At 37.4% G+C, this 21,859-nt stretch overlaps 5 protein-coding genes across 6 annotated transcripts; 4 read left to right on the forward strand and 1 right to left on the reverse strand.

Annotated features, from left to right (window-relative positions):
• Window positions 1–644: 644 nt before the first annotated feature.
• Window positions 645–2,501, reverse strand: LOC121793857 (cytochrome P450 71D10-like). Its single transcript, XM_042191886.1, has 2 exons — window positions 1,614–2,501; window positions 645–1,389 (listed from the first exon to the last, which is right to left on the reverse strand). Exons 1-2 carry the CDS (start codon window positions 2,499–2,501, stop codon window positions 763–765), a joined length of 1,515 nt encoding a protein of 504 aa, XP_042047820.1. The 3' UTR covers window positions 645–762.
• Window positions 2,502–6,871: 4,370 nt separating this feature from the next.
• On the forward strand, window positions 6,872–9,870 carry LOC121797107 (O-fucosyltransferase 36-like). Its single transcript, XM_042195833.1, has 3 exons — window positions 6,872–8,521; window positions 8,613–8,862; window positions 9,251–9,870. Exons 1-3 carry the CDS (start codon window positions 7,230–7,232, stop codon window positions 9,425–9,427), a joined length of 1,719 nt encoding a protein of 572 aa, XP_042051767.1. The 5' UTR covers window positions 6,872–7,229; the 3' UTR covers window positions 9,428–9,870.
• Window positions 9,871–10,476: 606 nt separating this feature from the next.
• LOC121797361 (uncharacterized protein YDL183C-like) lies at window positions 10,477–13,736 on the forward strand. The gene is made up of 8 exons (XM_042196117.1): window positions 10,477–10,855; window positions 11,428–11,492; window positions 11,826–11,924; window positions 12,331–12,378; window positions 12,654–12,723; window positions 12,828–12,899; window positions 13,004–13,132; window positions 13,299–13,736. The coding sequence occupies exons 1-8, from the start codon at window positions 10,661–10,663 to the stop codon at window positions 13,440–13,442; spliced, it is 822 nt and encodes a 273-aa protein (XP_042052051.1). The 5' UTR covers window positions 10,477–10,660; the 3' UTR covers window positions 13,443–13,736.
• A 453-nt stretch (window positions 13,737–14,189) lies between these two features.
• On the forward strand, window positions 14,190–18,267 carry LOC121794130 (26S proteasome regulatory subunit 7). 2 transcript variants are annotated; one of them, XM_042192159.1, is made up of 10 exons: window positions 14,190–14,361; window positions 15,146–15,227; window positions 15,449–15,540; window positions 15,622–15,699; window positions 15,914–15,975; window positions 16,461–16,605; window positions 16,713–16,931; window positions 17,025–17,206; window positions 17,549–17,724; window positions 17,818–18,267. In XM_042192159.1, the coding sequence occupies exons 1-10, from the start codon at window positions 14,275–14,277 to the stop codon at window positions 17,973–17,975; spliced, it is 1,281 nt and encodes a 426-aa protein (XP_042048093.1). In that variant the 5' UTR covers window positions 14,190–14,274; the 3' UTR covers window positions 17,976–18,267. The 2 variants fall into 2 exon arrangements, with proteins under 2 accessions (XP_042048093.1, XP_042048094.1); XM_042192160.1 differs by having other exon boundaries at window positions 17,549–17,686.
• Window positions 18,268–19,538: 1,271 nt separating this feature from the next.
• On the forward strand, window positions 19,539–21,598 carry LOC121794129 (salviol synthase-like). Its single transcript, XM_042192158.1, has 2 exons — window positions 19,539–20,545; window positions 20,865–21,598. Exons 1-2 carry the CDS (start codon window positions 19,640–19,642, stop codon window positions 21,489–21,491), a joined length of 1,533 nt encoding a protein of 510 aa, XP_042048092.1. The 5' UTR covers window positions 19,539–19,639; the 3' UTR covers window positions 21,492–21,598.
• The last annotated feature ends 261 nt before the right edge of the window (window positions 21,599–21,859 follow it).

The raw sequence follows: 21,859 nt of genomic DNA on the forward strand, positions 1-21,859 counted from the left end.
TATGTTAGATTTCAAGATTTGATGTCAATAGATTACAGAAAATGCTAACACAATATCAATATTCTGTTAACATTAAATCTTGAAATATAATGGTCCGGATCACAGTTTGGAGTTTGTAGGAGAGATGTTTGCATTTTATTGCTATCTGGAAAGTAAATTGTAAACACAGTGGAAATATTTGAAGTACGTACGTAAGAATCTGAAGTATTATTCATTAGATTAACTTTGTAAAATAGGATAGTAACACTAAGAATCCCTGTTATTCTAATCTATTGACTCTCTAAATAGCACAAAGATATTAGATTCAATCGAGCCAGGTGGACTAATAGCGGCCCACCCAACACTTGTATCGACCCTTCAAACATAAGAGTTCACTAGTCTCTCACTCAAACGCCCCAACAACACACTGCTATAGATGGTCCTTTTTCTTTGTGAATTCGTGACAAATGCAATTTGTTGAGGTCTTGAAGCTTGATCAACTGCAAGCATGCTATAGACATGCATGCAGTATTTGGCAAAGCTGCTTCAGTTGAGAAAGTTATGGCCACTCAAACTTCAGCCATAGCTTATCCAAATTTGGCTGACAAGTTCAATTGCAGTTTGTTATGGAGTAATTGTAGGCACTAGTACTAGTAGTAATTTAATTTAAAAGGGATAATAATTTCATTTATCGTGCTTATTACACAATCATAGATACTGCTCTAAACTACCTATCATCACTCCAATAACACGAGGACACATAAGCCACATATAAATGATCAGTCAAGCACTTGCAGGCAAAGGTCGTTTAACAATGGGAACCAAACACAAAGGGTGTTTCCTTCTAACAGTGGCGCCAAAGGCCTCCTTCATATCCAAATCTTCACGTCTCATCCCGTTTGGCATTTTCCAATCAAAATGATACAGAAGCATAGCAAGCGGAAGCTCTACGTTTGCCAGTCCAAATGACATACCAGGACACATTCTTCTTCCTGAACCAAAAGGTATATATTCTAGATTGTTCCCTTTGAAATCAACGCAGCTCCCCTCGAATCTCTCTGGTATAAACTTCTCTGCATCGTTCCAATACTCGGGATCCCTTCCCAGTGCCCATGCATTCACTATCACTCTGGTTTTTGCTGGGATTTCATATCCATCAATTTCACATCTTTCGACGTTCATTCTCGGGATTAAAAGCGGAAGCGCAGGGTGCAATCTCAGTGTCTCTTTGATGACTAATCTCATGTATTTTAGCTCATCAAACTTGGCTTCATCTACGTATCCCTTGTCGTCAAAAACCTTCCTCACTTCTTCTTGTGCCTTGCTGAGTATGCTTGGGTTTCTCATCATCTCTGACATTGCCCATTCCACGTTGATGGTTGACGTGTCGGTTCCAGCTACGAACATATCCTAAACCAGTAATAATGCATTACAAGGTTAAACACATATATGACACCTTTTATTTAGAAACAAAGTTTCATTTTAGATCTTTCCAACTTATAAATGTCAATATGCTTACTCTCACATTTCCAAATAAAATTAATAAGCGTTGCCATTTTTTTTGTACTGAAATACATATTCCTCGTATTACACATTTAAGTAATTTCTGAATTGAGAATGAAGGAAGCACAAACCAGAACCACAGCTTTGATATTTTGAGTAGTAAGAGGGAATTCAGTTTCATCTTGTTGAATCTTGAGCAGAACATCCACCAGATCTTCCACCTCGCCACCATCACCAGCGGCTTTATGCTGCTCGATAATGCTATCGAACAGCTTGTCTAATTTTCGATACATCCGTTGGGTCTTAAACTTAACTCCGGTGATCAACGGAAGCAAGTTGATGGACGGATAGAGATCGGCCAACATGAATCCCGTTGCCAACTGGATGCTTTCTTGGATTATAGAAGTCACCGTTCCGCGCTCTTTCGTCTTGCCCCCGACCACCACCCTCGTTGTAACATCGAACGACGTCAAGTAGAGTATTCCTGAAATATCAACCGGAGATCCTATTCTTTCACAAGAAGCGATCTGTTTGCAGAGACCCAAAGTCTCCTCCTCCCTTATGCGGCGGAAGGACTGCACGCGCCTCGCGCTCAGGAGCTCGAGCGTGCAGATCTTCCGCAGCTGGCGCCACAGATCCCCGTAGGGGGCTAGGACGATGTCGGAGTAATTGTAGGTGAGCTTCTCCGTAATCAGGCCCGGGGGGCGATTGGCGAAGTTGATATCGTGAGTTCTCACCACCTGTTTGGCGAAGTCGACGGAGGAGATGATGACGGAGTGGATTTCGCCGAGCTGGAGATGCATCAGGGGGCCGTGTTTGGCGGCGAGCTGTCGGAAGATGTGGTGGGGCGGGGCGGGGCGGAGCATGAGGTGGAGGTTTCCGATGAGGGGGAGGGTTTTGGGGCCTGGGATGTGTGAGTAAGTCTTTGCATGTTTTGAGATTGTTTGAGATTTGAGAAACATCCACGCAATGAGGAGAAAGCAAAGTAGAGGTATTAGTATATTGTTAAAAAGCTCCATAATGTTTAATTTATTTTGTGTCAAGTTATTCATTTATATGCATATGGAGTAGCTAACAAATGTTGACTAAGATGGTGAAATAGAGTTGCATCAATTCATTGCAAAGACACCGCATAGTATATGCTATAATATATATATATATATATATAGGGGTGTGATAAACTACAAACCCTCTAAAATACAAACTATACAAACTTTAATCCTACTCACTTAATACAATTAATCAACGGTTAATATAAGAGATTTTTCTAATGTCAACATTTTGACATCGAAAAATCAGAATTTGGACACTCCTATCGACAGAATTTGTACACTCCGTACATCCCCCGGTGACAGAATTTGTACATTCCGTTGACATCGACCCCCGGTGACATATTGACATCGACCCCTGTTGATATAATTTGTACACTCCGGTGACAGAATTTGTACACTCCGTTGACATAGTTTGTATAGTTTGTATTTTAGAGAGTTTGTATTTGATCACACCTCTATATATATATATATATATATATATATATATAGGGATGTATGTATTCATTTCCTTTTTCCATATTTTCTCATATTTTCTTCTTGATCTCAGCCCCACGATTTTGTCATCCGACGGTTAGATTGATGCCACGTGTCATTTAATAATGCAGATTTTCAGTTGAATAATGCACACCGACTAATAATGCACCATTATTGTGTAATAATGCAGATCATCTGAACCGTTGATGAATGAGATCTAACGGCCCATATTAAGAAGAATAAAGGATCTAAGGTATGAAAAGAAGAATAATGCTATATATATATATATATATATATATATATATATAGGGAGATGATCAAAATAAGTATGTGTTTAAATCCAGAAATGCAGACCAAATCTTGGCCCTAGGATTAGATGATCTAATGGTCAATAATTAACCAAAAACACGGAAGGTCATAATTAAGCAATTTTAGGTCATATTATAATATTTGGGTTTAATGTCATGCTAAGATCGTTTTAGATCATGCTTTGTTAGCATGACCTAAAAATTACCTAATTATGACCTAAAAGTGAACTAATTATGATATTGTTCTGCGTTTCTGTATTTAAATCTAGTTTTGCATAGATCAAAACCCTATATATATATATATATATATATATATATATATATATATATATATATTTGCCTTGTGACAACTTATGGTTGGAAGAATGGGGTGATTGTAATTTGAATTATATTGAGTAGCTAACAAATGTTGCCTAAGATGGTGAAGTAGAATTGCGCATGGCAGCATTGGTTGGAGAATGTTGTGATTCTAATTTGAATTCTGTTGAGTAGCTAACAAATGTTTACTAAGATGGTGAAGTAGAGTTGCATCAATTCATTGCAAGATACCACGTAGTATATAGTACTCCCTCCGTCCCAGATAATTTGGGACACTTTGACCGGGCACGAGTTTTAAGAAATGTAATGGAAAGTAAGTTGAAAAAGTTAGTGGATTGTGGGACCCACTTTTATATATTAGTTTTATAATAAAATGTGAGTAGGAATGAGTTAGTGGAATATGAGGTCCACTACCAAAAATGGTAAAAGTGAAGTGGGACAAATTATGTGGGACGGACCGAAATGGAATACTGGGACGAAATATTCGGGACGGAGGGACTATATATATATGGGGTTGCCATTTGCCACCCTATACTAACTATCTTACTTTGCATGCCATTACTAATTAATTTGATTAATATACAATTAGTCTTGTAACTAGATAGGTATCATAAAAAAATAACTTTATAGGTATCATAAAAAAATAGGAGTACTAACTTTCTCCAAATAGTACAATTGTGATCTGAAAATATTTTATTTTATTTTATATTGACTATATCGAATAAACGATCATCACTATAAATAGAAAGAGTAATCCTTCATAGTCTGTTTGGTCAAATGTTTGAAATTAATTAATAAGCGCCAATAATTCCACACACGCATTTTGAATTTAAAGTTTATATATTTATACGAACAAATCAATAGTAGTTATGCAATCTTGAATTATTGGAACTTAATGGCGTGTAATTAATCATCAAAGTCGCCTCACCATCTAGAATTGATATGTTTGAAATTTCAATGCAGTTGATATGTTAAAGTCTCTGCAATTAATAATAGTTGACTTTATATCAGCTTGAATAATTAAAAAAGTAATTAGCTGAAGAAATTAGTTTTCGTCATTTTTCAATCCTATAATTGGAAAAAGAAAACGATTCTAGTTAGATTGGGAGATAACTTCAATCATCGATGTATTCATATTTTCATCATATACTTGATTAAATTATGGTTTACTTTTACATCTTTATTGTTTATGGTTATTTACCAACAACATGTTTAAAAATTATACTCTCGTTATTTAAAATATTATAAAAGTTTTGACCTTTAAAAGTCCATAAAAAAATTAATTTGTTGGTAGAATTCTCCAAAGAAGAAAGTAAGGAAGAGAAACGTAGTAACTCTACACCCAGCAGACGTTTGCCATAATATGGCAAGAATAAACTCATCCACGCCCACTTGGTGTTTGCTGATATTCCCAGCCAAAAAATGCAAGAATACGGATCCAGAAATGTTTTTCCGAGGGGGCGGAAATGTGCTCTCTTATGTACGTCGTTTGACATCTTCTCGTACATGCAAACCACAACTTGGCTCATAATTATCATCATAACATTTTCCTACTTGAGAAACTTCGCCTTTACGCAACAAAGGAATTGGAGGAGATCCCTTGTGAAATTGGTGAAATAGCAACAATGCAATCAATTCACTTGGAATATTGCAGCGAATCAGTGGTGGAGTCTGCCAAGACAAGACGATAGCAGCAAGATGAATTCAACAACAGCAACAACCAAACCAAGCATTACGGAAGAGCCTCGCAGGCCCCAACTTTCAAGTTGAGATAATGAGGCTGTTACAATAATGCATTAGATGGTACATTGGTTTCCATTTTCAGTTTCTAGGTAAACTTATATAGACAGAAAATATTGCAAATATGCTGGTTATAGCTCATTAGTGTCACTTGCATATTCCTCATCTAGTTATGCTCTGCACATGTAATCTCTGTCTGTCTGTCTGTTCATGGACTGATGAGGCCGCTTATGTCGGAAGTAGTTCTTGGGGATGTGCGGATTGACACCAACTGTTTTCACTGTGTTCTGTTTTGAGCGTATTTCTTTGCAAGTAGTACTGTTTAGCATGTTTGCTACTTCAATCCATTGAATGTGTAACTCTTATTTTTGTTGCTACCAGTTGGCTTGTTTATTTGCTTAAATTTGTTGCAAATAATAAATCCACTGCAATTAAACTGAAATATTATCCAATAGATTAACTTTGTAAAATAGGATACTAACACTAGAATCCCTCTTATTCTAATCTTTTGACTCTCTAAATAGCACAAAGATATCGACCCTTCAAACATACAACACACTGCTATATACGGTCCTTTTTATCTTTGTGAATTCGTGACAAATGCAATTTGTTTCAATCAACTGCAAGCGTGCTATAGACATGCAGTATTTGGCAAAGCATGCAATTTGTTTTACCAAATTACTCTATACATATACATGCAACATGTCTATATGTAATATGGACATGTTTTTTTATAGTATATATTTTTATCCGTCCATTAAATTACTCTATATGTATTTATGGTAAGATTATTCTCTTAGGATGTGAGTTCTATTTTCCACTTACTTCATTCCCCTCTTTACTCAATCTCTCTTTTATTAATGTCCACTACCAAGGAAGACTATTTTGCATGGACGAGTGTAGGCGTTATAATTTTTTGTCGAATAAAATTGATATGATTTCATGAAATGGGCATCACAATCAATTACATACCTAAAAACAACTTCTAATTTATTTTTTAATAAAAAATATCAACGAAAATTCTCTTAAATTGTTGGAAATTGTGACTCGGGTTGTAAGTACAAATTTTATTTATGGAGTAATATTTGTAAGTCCATATACTTATACTACCTCCGTCCACAAAAAAATTTACAAGTTTTACCATTTTGGGCCGTCCACCAAAATTAGACTAATTCTGAAAATAGAAAGTTTTAAACCAAATACTAACCATACACATTATTCTAAATGTGGACCCAACAATCCACTAACACTACTTTCACCACATTTTGACTCACTTTCTTATACTTTATCAATTATACATTAAAATTCGTACCATTTACAACTTTATTAATTGTTTGTGGACAGAGGGATTATGTATTAGATTTCATAATTGCATATATAGATTCTAATTTGGGGCATATGTGATAGGAATTGATCTACGGTGGTGAGGCACATGTATCACCAGACTAATTCAATCCCAGATTATTTGACAAGCTGGTCATTAGAAATTAAATCTACACTATAATCCTCACGGGCATTCAGCTATATAAATGGGCCGACCAAACCCCAAATTTGGGCCAAGATAGGAAAATAAAGCCCATATAAAGCGGGTCATGTTGCAGCTGGCAGATCCGGTCACAGGTCACTTTCCACCGACGATGTTCTTTTCCGATCAACAACCAATGATGCAGAATTAGTTGTGGCTTCTTCCCTTCCTTCTCACTCTTCCCTCCCAACCAAACACCCATTTCTCTCTCTTCAAAACCCTCCCACGATTGCAGAAGAGATCCACACAGGCGGAGCTCACTGAGAAATAAACACACAATCCTCCTAATTGCTGCTTCTCCAGCCCCATTTACTCGATTTCACGCCAAAAATGATGGAGAGGGAGCTATCGGACGAAGAGGAGGATCGCGAGAATCTGATTTTGCAAAATGCGAGGCCGAACGACGCCGTGAAGTCGCCCGATCACCGCAACCACCGCTCGGCTTTCGGAATCGACGGCGAATTGAGGAGCAGAGTCTCCGGCGCCGCGCGCAGATTCAATAAGAGGTACATTCTCGCGATTTCTCTGCCGGTGGTGATTTTGATAGTTTTTTTTACCACCGATTTGAAGAATGTGTTCCGGATGCGTGTGCCGTCGATTAGGGGTATTGGGGGTAATGGTTTGTTGGCTGATCGAATGCGTGAGTCTGAGTTACGTGCTTTGTATTTGCTTAAGCAGCAGGAAATTGAGCTTGTTAAGATGTGGAATTATACTACATTGATTGGTGGATCGAATTTTAGCTTGGTAAATAATAGTAATTCGGTGGATTTGAACTCTGGTAAGGATATTGGGGTGTTGGAAGACTTGAAGTCCCGAGTTTTTGGCCAAATTTCGTTGAATAAGCAAGTTCAGGGGACTCTGTTGTCAGCTCACGAGGATGAGGGTTCTGTGGATTTGTCTGCAAATTACACGGATTCGAGTTTGTCTGATTGGGCTAGGTGCAAGAAGGTGGATCAGAGGTTGGGAGATAGGAAGACAATAGAGTGGAACCCGAAATCAAACAAGTATTTGTTTGCTATTTGTGTATCTGGCCAAATGTCGAATCATTTGATCTGTTTGGAGAAGCATATGTTCTTTGCGGCTTTGTTGAACCGGTTTTTGGTGATCCCGAGTTCAAAGGTTGATTATGAGTTCCACCGCCTGTTGGATATTGATCACATTAATAAGTGCTTGGGGAGGAAAGTCGTGGTGACATTTGAGGAGTTTGCAGAGAGCAAGAAGAACCATTTGCATGTAGACAAGTTTATGTGTTATTTCTCGTTGCCACAGCCATGTTTTATGGATGATGAGCGTGTGAAGAAGTTGAAGGGGTCGGGGGTCTCTTTGAGTAAGGTTGAAGCTGTCTGGAAGGAGGATGTTAAGAAGCCAAAACAGAGGACAGTACAGGATGTTTTGGCAAAGTTTTCTTCGGACAGTGATGTCATTGCAATCGGAGATGTGTTCTTTGCTGATGTCGAGAGAGATTGGGTGATGCAGCCAGGAGGTCCGATTGCACATAAATGTAAGACTTTGATTGAGCCGAGTAGGCTTATTTTGCTCACTGCTCAACGTTTCATACAGACATTCTTGGGTAAAGACTTTGTGGCTCTTCATTTCCGGCGCCACGGCTTCTTAAAATTCTGGTACTTATTTACCTTATCTTTTCAGGCCTTGCTACATGTTATCCTGTGATTCTATGTGACGTGTAACATGAATTTCTTAATGGTTTCTCAGCAATGCCAAACAACCAAGCTGCTTCTATCCTGTTCCGCAAGCTGCAGAGTGCATCAATCGAGTTGTTGAGAGGGCTAGTAGTCCAGTGATATATCTCTCTACAGATGCTGCAGAAAGTGAAACTGGTTTACTTCAATCACTTGTTGTCTTGAACAGGAAGACTGTACCGCTTGTTCAGAGACCAGCTCGCAATTCAGCTGAAAAATGGGATGCTTTATTATACAGACACGGACTTGAGGGAGACTCTCAGGTGGGCATACGTTTCTTGTTGGTTCTTGAATCTTATCTCATTCCATTAGTAGCTCTTAGCAATTGGTTATCTCTTAAGAATCATAAATAGGCACTTGATCTTGAATCTATACATGACAAGAACATTTCATAGATTGTTAGAACTAGCTATACACTTTTTTGTTGGGTCAACGCATCAACCTCTCCACCGCGTGGTTATGCATGACATCGTCTAGAGGGTGGAATACCATTTAGGGCTTTTGTGTGGTGGATGAGATTGAATTGATAGGTTTGAAGGATGGTTAAATAATCAAACCAACTTTCGATTTATAACTGAGATATCACAGAATCTTTGAAATACTACTGTCTGAATAAATATATCTAAAACTAGAAATTTTCATTGTGTGAAGGTTGAGGCAATGCTGGACAAGACTATTTGCGCTCTTTCATCAGTCTTCATTGGATCCTCTGGATCCACTTTCACTGATGATATTCTACGTCTCCGCAAGGACTGGGGCTCAGCATCACAATGTGACGAGTACTTGTGCCAGGGTGAACTTCCAAACTTCATCGCAGAAGATGAGTGACCTTGAATCTTGTACATTCACCTCTCCTCATGAAGATACTGGTGCTCCTTATGAAGTTGAGTCTCACCCTACTATCTACTTGCTTAAACTGCTTAATCTTTATTTTTTTTCGTGGAATCCACTGCCATGGGGAAACTGAAGGAGATGGCTAACGACCCCTGGATCCTGCCACATATTTGTTTGGACATGTGAATTGATGGTGTAAATTAGATCATACCTGATTTATCTTGTTCCATATGTAATAAGAGCTTCAGCCAGAAATTTTGACTTGTAGTTTTGTTTTCCATAGTTTCTTGAGAAAGTTAGCTTAGTTGGTGTCTGTTTGTTGTGTTGTGTTGAGTTGTATACAGTAGTTCAGCTTATGTGCAATACTGGCGATGTTGAATATCCCTCGTGAACAAGGTTTTTGTCGATGTTATAAAAATATTTGGTGACTTTTGTTAGATGATGCGTTTATCGACTATCTACGTTTATCGTTTGGATGCGTAAAGATTAACTAGAGATATCAAGCTTGGTCAGTTGGTCTAATTCGATAGTTTGGTGTGTTTTGATGGACACGGGCCGTCCCCAAAATGCATAGCCTTGATTTGTGGCGCTTCTTCTTGGCAGGATTTCTTGGCGGGATGACTTAATAAATTAATATTTAAAGATTAAGCAGAGATTTATTTTAGGACAAATCGAAATACAAAATGCATAGCCTTGTGTTGTGATGCTTCTTCTTGGCAGGATGACTTAATAAATTGATATTTAAAGATTAAGCATAGATTTATTTTAGGACAAATCGAAATAAAATAAGAGTCAAAGATTTATTCATTGTACTAAAACATCAATTGAGTTTTAAATCTAACTTGAAAAGTTATATGCATCATTGTTTGTAATGAATTAAATTGAACTCAAATAAGTTCTCAAATCTCAACCAACAATTTCATAGTTGAAAAATAATGTATAATGAAAATTAAAAAAATTATGTAGTTGTAAAAAGGTATAAATGGAGTCCAAGTGGATATAGCACTCATTTAGTATTTTTTTACTACTTCTATTTCTGATAATTTAAGCACTCATTTAGTTTTTAATAGTACTGAAACACAATTTCTAAACAACGCCGCCACTCTATGTTGTAATTTCCATACATTTTCGTTTTCAGATTCCATTTATCTTCTCGAGTTCCTTCTCAAACAGCAAACAGCTCCAGATTCTACGATTCATTCTATTTATTTATCGTAGAATTTCAAAATGAGGGCTAAAGTTGTGGTGTTTCCGATCAGAGGAAGGAATTGGTGTTTCAGCCGATCGATTGACCCGTCGGCGGCCGCCGCTCAGTCATCCACCGCTCCTTCGACGGTGACGGAGCTCTGGAACAAGCTCTCCAGCAGTAAGCCCTCCGAGGACTCGAAAGTTGAGCTCGCCGTTGATTTCTTCGCAAACAAGGTCTCCTCATTAGCTTTTGTCTGTTGCTAAAATGATTGTGTTTGATTTTGATTTGTGCCGAACGGTTTTGTCGTAAATGTGCAGCTAGCTGAAGGCATTTGGATTTTGTTTTGTTTGGAATTAGTTATTTGCGCTGATTTACACTAGTTTAAGCGGATTTTGTTACTTGGTGCTGCGTAGTTTATTGCGCAATTGGTGTTTATAGGGCTCGTCTTTGATTAAATGTGATCATGCGTGGTTTTTAGTGAGTAATGTGATTAAAGCATTGTGCTTGTGGGTGTCTGAGTTGTGATTGATTGGCTTTGTTTTGTTATGTTACTGATTAAATGGATGTCTTTCTACTTTGTTCCTGTATTTTGACTAGGATATATGCCATCTTCTCCACTGGATAGTGTTGTTTTCATTGAGTAAAGTGTAAAAAATTTGTCAACCTACATCAAATCGTAGATGCAGGATTTGTTGGTTAGACATCACTAACTAGAGCCAATATTTGTTGTAAAATTTATAAGTGTGAATGGATTAATTAATATTTTGAGTGTGTTCATCTAACTGTTAGCATTGATAATATATAGATGAATGGAGCCTGGAGTAAGCTGGAGAAGGCGCCCCAAGGAACTTTGAAGAATAAAATTCATGGGTATATATAGATGAACATGATATTGTTCCTGGTCTTTTTTTTTGAGTTTTTGTTTTGTTATGAACTGTTCTGTCCCTGTATCATTTTTGGGTTGTCCAATTTATGTCTCCAACCCAAAAAATCCTTAAAATTGTCTTACAAGTGAGGGTCTTTAATTTATAGCCACAAATGCTGCATTCCTTAATCTCTGTTTTTGGAGCCTTTTGAGACATTATTAATGGGATGGAGGGGGTTTTTGTGTAGTTCACTAGTTCTTTAATCTATAGTCTGTGGAACGGGGAAAACATGTTCTCATTACCATTTATAATTTTACCTGATTGTTCTAACATGTAGGCTTGGAGTGAAGTTGTTGTCACGTGTGAAGCCATCAGAAATCTTCTTTAAATCTATTCCAAAGGAGATTAATAGAGTGGATATCGTGTATCCATCGAGGTAATCTGATTCCATTCCATGTATAATCATGACATCTATAGTCAATATCCCCCAATACTTTACCTATTCTGATGCCAGCCTAAAACTAAGATAAAAAGAAAGTGCAAATTTATATTGCAGGAGAATAATAAATGTTAATCTTGTACAATCCACCTTTACTTAATATTGGTGCATAACTACATACTCCAAAGCACATTTTCTTTAGTGCATACTGCTACCCGCTTCATAAAATGATAGAAGAATGCTATCTAGCAATTTTTAAAATTTAAAAATTAAAGCAACCATAAGAATTATGGGAAAAAAAATTAGTACTACTATATTAGAAGGTTAATATGCTATGCAGGTGTTATATGATTTGTTTACGTGGAGATTTATTTTCTATACAATCTGTTTCTACTTGTGACAGTTTGAATCCAAGACTTGTTCGCCGAAGACTCCGACATCTAGCGTACAGGTAACCTTATTGAATCTTATGTGATACTTTGTGCAATCTTGAATATTATTATCTATTTTTAATAAAAGAGTAGCATTATATCTCATATTGTTCTCTGTCTTTAGTTCCAAGGCATGAATATCATGAATGTGTAGCATGCCATAACATATAGGTTTCATCATCATTTTTCTTGCTTCCCCATGTGTTATCATTTGATTAGGCAGTGAGTCTTTCTGGTAAACATCAACCCCATAAACATTCATAATTTCGAATCAAATGTGTAACATGCTTACCAGGGGATCTGTTATTCATACGAAATACTTCTACTGCTCAGCCATAATGGTGCCTTTGACATCAGTTTTCATGGTATGTCACTGCACCAAAATAAAATTGTTTTTTTCTTGTGCTCTATTTCCTCTGCTCAATATAAAGTCAATCCTTTTGATTAAATATGTGGTAATCATATGCAGGTTCTTCCTTTGCCTAACATCCCATTCTTTTGGATCTCATTCCGCGCCTATTCTCACTGGAGAGCATCACAGGCATGGAATCATCAGAAAACATTTTGTCAAAATCACAACTTTCTGATGCTCTTTAAAAGCATCGGTACGCACCTTTTAGCTTACAACTTTTATTCCCCTTCCAGGGAAGTGAAAAGCTGATGCACTTAGTCACTGACGCCTCCTATCGGCCCAATCCTTCTGATCAGACAGCCAAAAGCGAAGATAGTTCCTCACAGGATAAAAATAATGAAAATTCGACGACCTCTCTATTCGTAAGCTTCTTTTCCAACTTACCTCCACATCTTGGAATAAATATTTATGCCAGCCAATGAATTGATCTGTTTCATTATTGACTCTATAACTAAGATGTGCAAGTTCATAACGTCTTATTAGGTTTTACTATCTAATTGCCTCGGGATATTTCTTTATCATGCTTAGGTTTTTCAGCCTTCAGAGGAACTGGAAAAGCTTATCCAAAACAAGGATGATGACTGTTGTCTGAGCGAGTTTGCGATATCAAAGATTTGCCAGAAATACCATCTTAATGTTGCAGATGTGAAGAAATACAGCGATTCAGTTTAGTCATCAGTTTTAGTTAGCTTCTTCAGCTTCTTTTCCAGTTTAGTGAATTCCATCATTCATTCATGGGGATTTTTTTTGGCTAGTTAACCTTTTATTGGCTAGAATCCGAGCAAATCTGTATATGTTTATCGTGGAAAAAAGCAATAAAAATTGCCCATTAAGGCAAATGATGCAAGAGACTAGAATCTGGGATCATGAATGCTTAATTTTGGGACAGATGCAGAATTGTGATTTACCAGTACATTGTTAAGTACTTAACTTAAGAAATGTAACTTCACATTTGCTGTTTTCTTATTTACTACTCCCTCATCTCCACGATGACTCACTTTCCCTTTTGATTTGTCCCAACCAAGGTGATTCATTACTAAAAATAGAAATACTTTTATCTCTACTTTATTCCTTTCTCTTACTACTTTACTCTCTCCGCTTAACACATAAAATAAAGCTACATAAAATCCCGTTCTTTTTTCGTCGTGACGATTCAAATCTTTGCTTAAAAGTGAAATGTTTACCAAACTTACTAATACTATTTTTTTGGAGATGATCAGTGATTATTGTAACTATCTTATTGCAATTGTGGAAGCAATTACCAATTTAGCTGCGTATTATCATATAAGCCCAATAAGTATATTGGGCTTTTAAGTTTAATATGGCCTATTATCTAATTTCAAAAGGCAGCCCACAAAACCACGTGAATTAATTCGAGTATAAATAACTTGTTTTTCACTTTATCTTAAAAATAAAAATACTCAGCTCCTTCTGCAAGAAAAGTTTCACCAAAACATAAACCAACAAGTCTGGAAGGAGGAAAATTCGATTAGAGTTTGGGGAAATGGCGCACGATCCAGAGGATGAGATCAAGGACGAGAAGAATCCTAAGCCTCTCGATGAAGATGATATCGCCCTCCTCAAAACCTATGTAATTTTTTCCTTTCTTTTTTAATTTTGTCATAAACCCTAATGTTACGCAATCTATCCGTGACTTATGATTTGTTTTTGTTGACTGAGAGGCAATAGGATCTAGCTGATGAATGTTTTTTGGTGGAAACGAGGATTCATATAGTTTTCCATGAATTTAGTTAGCTGCTGGTCGGACTGGTTTCACCTAGCTGATAAATATTTCGCTCACATTTTTTTTTGTCTTGCAATGTTTTATTGGAAACCGTCCTGCAAAATTAATACTACATTGAATATGTAATCCTTTTGTTCAATAGTATATAATTTAGAACATTTGCTCATTCTCGACTCACCAATGCTTAGCACCACAAGATATCTGCATATTATTGTACCAAACTTACAGTTAAGTGTTCCTGACTAAATAACGAACTTAGTAATTAGTATAAAGGGATGGGAACTCTTTAGAGGTTGACTAAGCTCTAAACAACAAACTTAGTATAAAAGGATTAACTGCACAAACCATTGTCACATAAATATGATGAACCACCATGTGCAATTGGATCCATAGGCGAAACAATTAGTTGGGCTAGGAGTAGTTTTGATGATGCTCCGTCGTGCAAACTTAATTTCTGTATTCACCTGCTCTTATTATTTAAACTTGTTATATTTATGGGGGCTATATTTTGCATATGGGCAATATTTTGTTGGAATGTGTAAGGAGTTGTGACATGCAATTAAAATTTATATGGTACTCATGGTATGCTTTGGTGTTGCTATTTATTGTTTTTGTATGTTGGTATACGCAGGGTTTGGGACCTTACTCGAACAGCATAAAGAAAGCTGAGAAGGAAATCAAGGAGATGGCGAAGAAGATTAATGATTTATGTGGTATGTAAATTTACTATATTCGAAACTGATCTGATCTTTAGTAGTTGCTTCTTTTTCTTATTTCCCTCCCTTCTTTTGGCTGGGGTGGGAGTGGAGTGGAGAATTCATTAATGAACACCATGAATGCTACCACTGAACTGCAATGGTTGCCTGATCAATTGGTTAATTTGTCTAGTTAACATTTATTTTGATGCTAATATGCTCTTTTAAATTCATAATAGGTATTAAGGAATCGGACACTGGTTTAGCTGCACCAAGTCAGTGGGATCTTGTATCTGATAAGCAAATGATGCAGGAGGAACAGCCTCTTCAGGTTTTGTTTCTGGATTTCGAAGTCTACTATACATCCCTCTAGACTCATATCTTATGATATATAGTGTTTTTCCTTGAATAGGTTGCACGATGCACAAAGATAATCAATCCAAACACAGAGGATGCCAAGTATGTTATAAATGTCAAGCAGATTGCCAAGGTATTTCACCTGCCTTTTTCGTAGGTTTTCCCCAATAATTTCTTTTATTGTCATCCTTGGAAAATTAAGAGATAGGTTAACACCACCATATCTATATCTCACCTCTCTTGTATCGTAGCTTACACCAGTACTTGATGGACAGTTATGCCTCTTTTTTTTGGTAATGTTGTGTGGTCTAACTTTTGTTCATCATGTGTTATTTTTCTCGTTGCAGTTTGTTGTGGGACTTGGTGATAAAGTTTCACCTACTGATATTGAAGAAGGCATGCGTGTTGGGTGAGCTTTTCCATCTTTATTTTCTATAATTTGTTTTTCTGGTCCCAAATTTCCTAGATGCATCGCATATCTTGCGTGGTTTATATGCCTCTTTGCTGAACTGCATGTGTGATGTAAACTAACACTAAGAATGGGTTTATCAGTTAAAAACTCAAGAACTATTCATAGACTCTGAACATTGTGTAATCTGTGAATTCCTGTTCTTTAGGACCTGGATATATTTATCTTCTCCTCTTATCTTGTTCATTGCATAAGTGATATGTTGCATGTTAAAGATGCAAGATGGATTTGGACTTCCTCATTCAATTCACCAAACTGCAGTTGTTACTTTTCATTAATAAATTGATTTGAAGATAATCGATACTATAAATTATCTTTCTGGAGTCAAAGTTGTAGGCCTGAGATTCTGATTGTTGGTTGTGCGGGCTTTTACTTATGTTTGTTTTTCTGCCGTGATGTGAAGTTTAAGTCTGTTTTTCTTGCAGCGTGGACAGGAATAAATATCAAATTCAGATTCCTTTGCCTCCAAAGATTGATCCAAGTGTTACAATGATGACGGTGGAGGAAAAGCCAGATGTTACATATAATGATGTTGGAGGATGCAAGGAGCAGATTGAAAAGATGAGAGAGGTAGTTGTATAGTAATGCTGGAATGTTGTCTTCATACCTATAGTTATAGGTTAAAATTATCAACTGGAATATTAATTGGATTTGTGAATAATAATGGTTATCCTCAGGTGGTTGAGCTGCCTATGCTTCACCCTGAAAAGTTTGTAAAGCTGGGGATTGATCCTCCCAAGGGTGTTCTTTGCTATGGTCCCCCTGGAACTGGCAAAACTCTGCTAGCGAGAGCAGTGGCTAATCGAACCGATGCGTGCTTTATCCGTGTTATTGGTAGTGAGCTTGTTCAGAAATATGTTGGTGAGGGAGCTCGGATGGTTCGTGAACTATTTCAGGTTCCATACCCTAAAATTTACCAATTTTCTCTCAAAGTTTTCATCTAAACTTGGAATTTACTTAATGTACCTTTTCGCTTTGCCTCTGTGCAGATGGCTCGCTCGAAAAAAGCTTGTATTGTATTTTTTGATGAAGTAGATGCTATTGGAGGTGCACGTTTTGATGATGGGGTGGGTGGAGACAATGAGGTTCAACGCACCATGCTTGAAATCGTGAATCAGCTAGATGGATTTGATGCTCGTGGAAATATTAAAGTTCTGATGGCAACTAACCGGTCGGTAGTCTATTTTGCCCCATTTTTAGCTTTTTCACTGTGGGTATTACTTTTGGCATGTGCACTGGGACCACAACTTTCAAATTTGTAGATGTGCCTGCACTTATTCATTTTCCCTTATCCATTTGATGAGTTATAACAAGTTCTGCCTTAGTTATGTGGAGTACTATTATTGAAGCTGAAGCTGACCATTTTTTTAAAGAAGGACAGAGCTACAGTTTAATGCATTGTTGATTGAATCTTTGATAAAACTTGTAATTTGAACATAATATGCTTGTCTTTTATCATCGAGCTTACATAAATTTGTTGCACCTCTTCAACTAATGTGTTCGTTTTATGCAGACCTGATACCCTTGATCCGGCGCTTTTACGTCCTGGAAGACTAGATCGCAAAGTCGAATTTGGACTGCCAGATCTCGAGAGCAGGACCCAGATCTTCAAGATTCACACACGCACAATGAACTGTGAGAGGGACATCCGGTTTGAACTTCTTGCTCGGCTGTGCCCAAATTCCACTGTTAAACTGTTAACCAATGCTTGCATATTGTACAAAAAATCAACTTGATGGTATGGCATGGATATACTAAATCGTCTTTTCTGTCCAAAATCAGGCGCCGACATAAGAAGTGTGTGCACAGAAGCAGGAATGTACGCTATCCGTGCAAGAAGGAAGACGGTGACTGAGAAAGATTTTCTTGATGCTGTCAACAAAGTCATCAAAGGATATCAGAAATTCAGTGCAACACCCAAGTATATGGTTTACAATTAAACACTGCGTCGTATTACGCTTTTCTTTATGGTGCCAGATGCACAGCTGGAGGTAGAGATGCTTTTGATCTTGGACGCCAATCTGAAACGGTACGCAGTTGCAAACTCTGGCTTTATTTGGCATTTGGTAACTTTGCTCATTCTGTACTGAACTCTTCTTGATTAATTTCCATGTAATATTATCAGAATGAAAATGAATTTATTTTGTGGATTTTGTACTAAAAGCACCTTCCTAGACCTTCATGATTCAGCTTATTCTGAAATTCTACACTTTTGGGTTGAAATTGAATCTATTGCGCTGTTTTATGTTAAAAGTATGCATAACCTTTTTTTGGTACACATTTCAACCAGATTAAGTATGACTTGAAATTTTAGATGAATGCTGCTATTTATATAAACGTTACCATTTTCTTTTTCTTTCTCTAAAACTCGTTATCGATTGCAGAGGCTTTAACATATCAATTGCAGTGAATTTTCCCAACATATCAATTCTAATTCAAGAATAAAACATCACTTCCAAAATTTAATGAGTAGATTTGATGGGGTTACTCCTCTTGTAAAAATTCAAAGCTAAGTTCCCTTTGCTTTTCTACCTTGATACATTTTCTTGTCACTGTTGTATAAAATTATTTTCCAACTAGAACTAAAATTATGTCTTATGGCTTCTATCTTCTCTACTTCTTGATTTTTTTAACTTAAATGGCTGAGCAATGCAGGCATTGAAAAAGATTAAAAAAACCTACTCCTTTCTTGGGCAGTTATTGATTACTTATTATATTCAAAGCGAGATATGCAGAAAAAGTCAATTAACTTAAAAAATGATTATTAATTGCACTGAGTCTTTCCTACCTATGACATTATAATCTGCATCGTTCAATGACTGATGACAATTTGATGCTTAATTTCAAATAAAACAACCATTGCGATCCAAATCACAGTTACAACATCACTTTCAATTTACAAATAAATTAGAAGAAAAATGCACGACCTGAGATACAAGTAATATTTATTAACATACTGATGTAATTGAGAGTTGAAGAAGAGATAATGAGAATTGGGAAAGAGAAATAATTATGTTTCTTCATTTAACATATTTGAATACAAATTTTATATTAAGAAAATAAAACAAATCAAATCCTACAGAAACAAATAATGAAATATAATTAAATAGCAGTAGTAATATGAATATGTAAATGAATATATCCATATAAACACCAAATAGTTGAAATACCTTTTTTTTCCCGGTCCAAAAAGGGCGTAGCTGTCGTACGGTAGGACTGCTAAATAATTTTGAATTGTAAAATTTTTCAAGTAGACAAAATTTCTATTGTTGAATTTACTTTTACAATCCATAAAATAATGATCAGAGTCACAATGCGTGTGCTGACTGCTTACTAAAATTAATATTTTTGTGATCAAAGTTGTAAAATTAAATTAAGTACGTGGTTGAAGTTAAACCACAAATTAAGGCTTAATTAATCCTTCATTTCTTTGTTTAGCTACTAAACATCACTTTCTTAATTTTATTGCCAAAATAAAATACTAGTAGTATCACTTAAGTCGGAAGCGAAGAAGGGATTAATTGATGTGCTACTCAACATCCCATTCTCTCTGTATATATAGATGACTAACACAAGACTAGTTCACCAAGTTTAAACACTAATCATGGAGTTAAACATGGCATCCACACTCATAGCTATACCTATACTGATACTCCCCTTTCTCCTCTTTGTGTTGTTATTTCTCAAATCTCAAAAAATCTCAAAATCATCAAAAATTTACTCACACATCCCCGGCCCCAAAACCCTCCCTCTCATCGGCAACCTCCACCTCCTTCTCCGCACCGACTCCCCCCCGCACATGTTCCGCCGCCTCGCGGCGGAACACGGCCCCCTTATGCACCTCCAGCTCGGCGAAATCCACTTCCTCATCATCTCCTCCGTCGCCTTCGCCAAACAGATGATGAGGACTCACGACATCAACTTCGCCAACCGCTCCTCGACCCTCGTCGGGGAGACGCTCTCCTACAACTACTCCGAGATCGTCGCCGCCCCCTACGGCGACCAGTGGCGCCATCTCCGGAAGATCTGCACGCTCGAGCTCCTCAACGCCGCGCGCGTGCAGTCCTTCCGCCCCATCCGAGAGCAGGAGAGTCTAAATTTCTGCAAACAGATGGCTTCCTTCGAAGGCTCTCCGGTGAACCTGTCGGACGATCTCTACCTGATGGCGTACGACGTGACGACGAGGGCGGTGGTCGGGAACAAGACGAAGGAGCGCGGCGTGATGACTTCGATAATCCTGGAGATCACTCATCTGGCGACGGGGTTCATGCTGGCGGATCTGTATCCTTCCGTGAAGTTGCTGCCGTTGATCACCGGAGACCAGATGAAGATCCAACGGATGTATCGGAAAGTAGACAGACTGCTGGATAGCATCATCGAGGAGCATAAAGCCGACAAAGCCGCCGGGGATGGTGGCGAGGTGGATGATCTGTTGGATGTTCTGCTCAGGATTCAGCAAGATGGAACTGAATTCCCTCTCACCACTCACAATATCAAAGCTGTGGTTCTGGTTTGTGCTCTCAATTTTTCAATTTTCTACTTTATGGAGAAAAAATGCGAGTTATTTAAAAATAATAAAAGTGGATTGAGATTTTTCAAAATAAAGGACATACCAGTTATTTTAGATTGAAGATTGTAGTAAATCATTTAAGATTTGATGACGATATTCTTTTATATTAATTTGATAATTAGTTTATTATGGAGCTACTTTTCACAACGTGTACATTCTCCCATTTGTGTTTAATTACTCCAAAGATAAAACTTTGTTTCGCAAAAATTGTGAGGTTGAAAATCTCATGCTTGAATACTTTTTTTTTTATCTGGATTAGAATATGTTCATAGCTGGAACCGACACGGGAACCATCAGTGTGGAATGGGCAATGTCAGAGATGATGAGAAACCCAAGCATACTCAGCAAGGCACAAGAAGAAGTGAGGAAGGTTTTTGACGACAAGGGATACGTAGATGAAGCCAAGTTTGATGAGCTAAAATACATGAGATTAGTCATCAAAGAGACACTGAGATTGCACCCTGCGCTTCCGCTTTTAATCCCGAGAATGAACGTCGAAAGATGTGAAATTGATGGATACGAAATCCCGGCAAAAACCAGAGTGATAGTGAATGCATGGGCACTGGGAAGGGATCCCGAGTATTGGAACGATGCAGAGAAGTTTATACCAGAGAGATTCGAGGGGAGCTCCGTCGATTTCAAAGGGAACAATCTAGAATATATACCTTTTGGTTCAGGAAGGAGAATGTGCCCTGGCATGTTGTTCGGACTAGCAAACGTAGAGTTTCTGCTTGCTATGTTTCTGTATCACTTCGATTGGAAAATGCCAAACGGGATGAAACATGAAGATTTGGATATGACGGAGTCCTTTGGTGGAACTGTTAGAAGGAAAAACCCTTTGCGTTTGGTTCCCATTGTTAAACGACCTTTTCCAACCCATGTTTGACTGGTTATTATCTTTGGCTTCTTTTATTCTCGACTGATGATGTATAATTAATAAAACTATGTCCGATTATGTAGTAAGCACAATAAATGAAATTATTATGCCTAAAATTCATATGATCCTATCAAATGTGGTGGCTGAGTTTAGACTAATCAAAAGTGAAGTTGTATGGTTAAAGGATTAATGACAACTTGATACGACGTTACTCGTATCGGTTTGTGGCGACGAGGGATTGTCGGATAAAAGGTATGTTCGTTCGCGGGATCTTCCCGTCGAGCAGCCTAGGTTTTTGTCCGACTAGGGTTTGGACGAGAGAAAAATTGCGGAAAAATAAAGAACGGAAATTTAGGTAAATTCTTATATATTGATTC

The sequence above is a fragment of the Salvia splendens genome, chromosome 3, assembly GCF_004379255.2.
Source record: "Salvia splendens isolate huo1 chromosome 3, SspV2, whole genome shotgun sequence".
Lineage (NCBI taxonomy): Eukaryota > Viridiplantae > Streptophyta > Magnoliopsida > Lamiales > Lamiaceae > Salvia > Salvia splendens.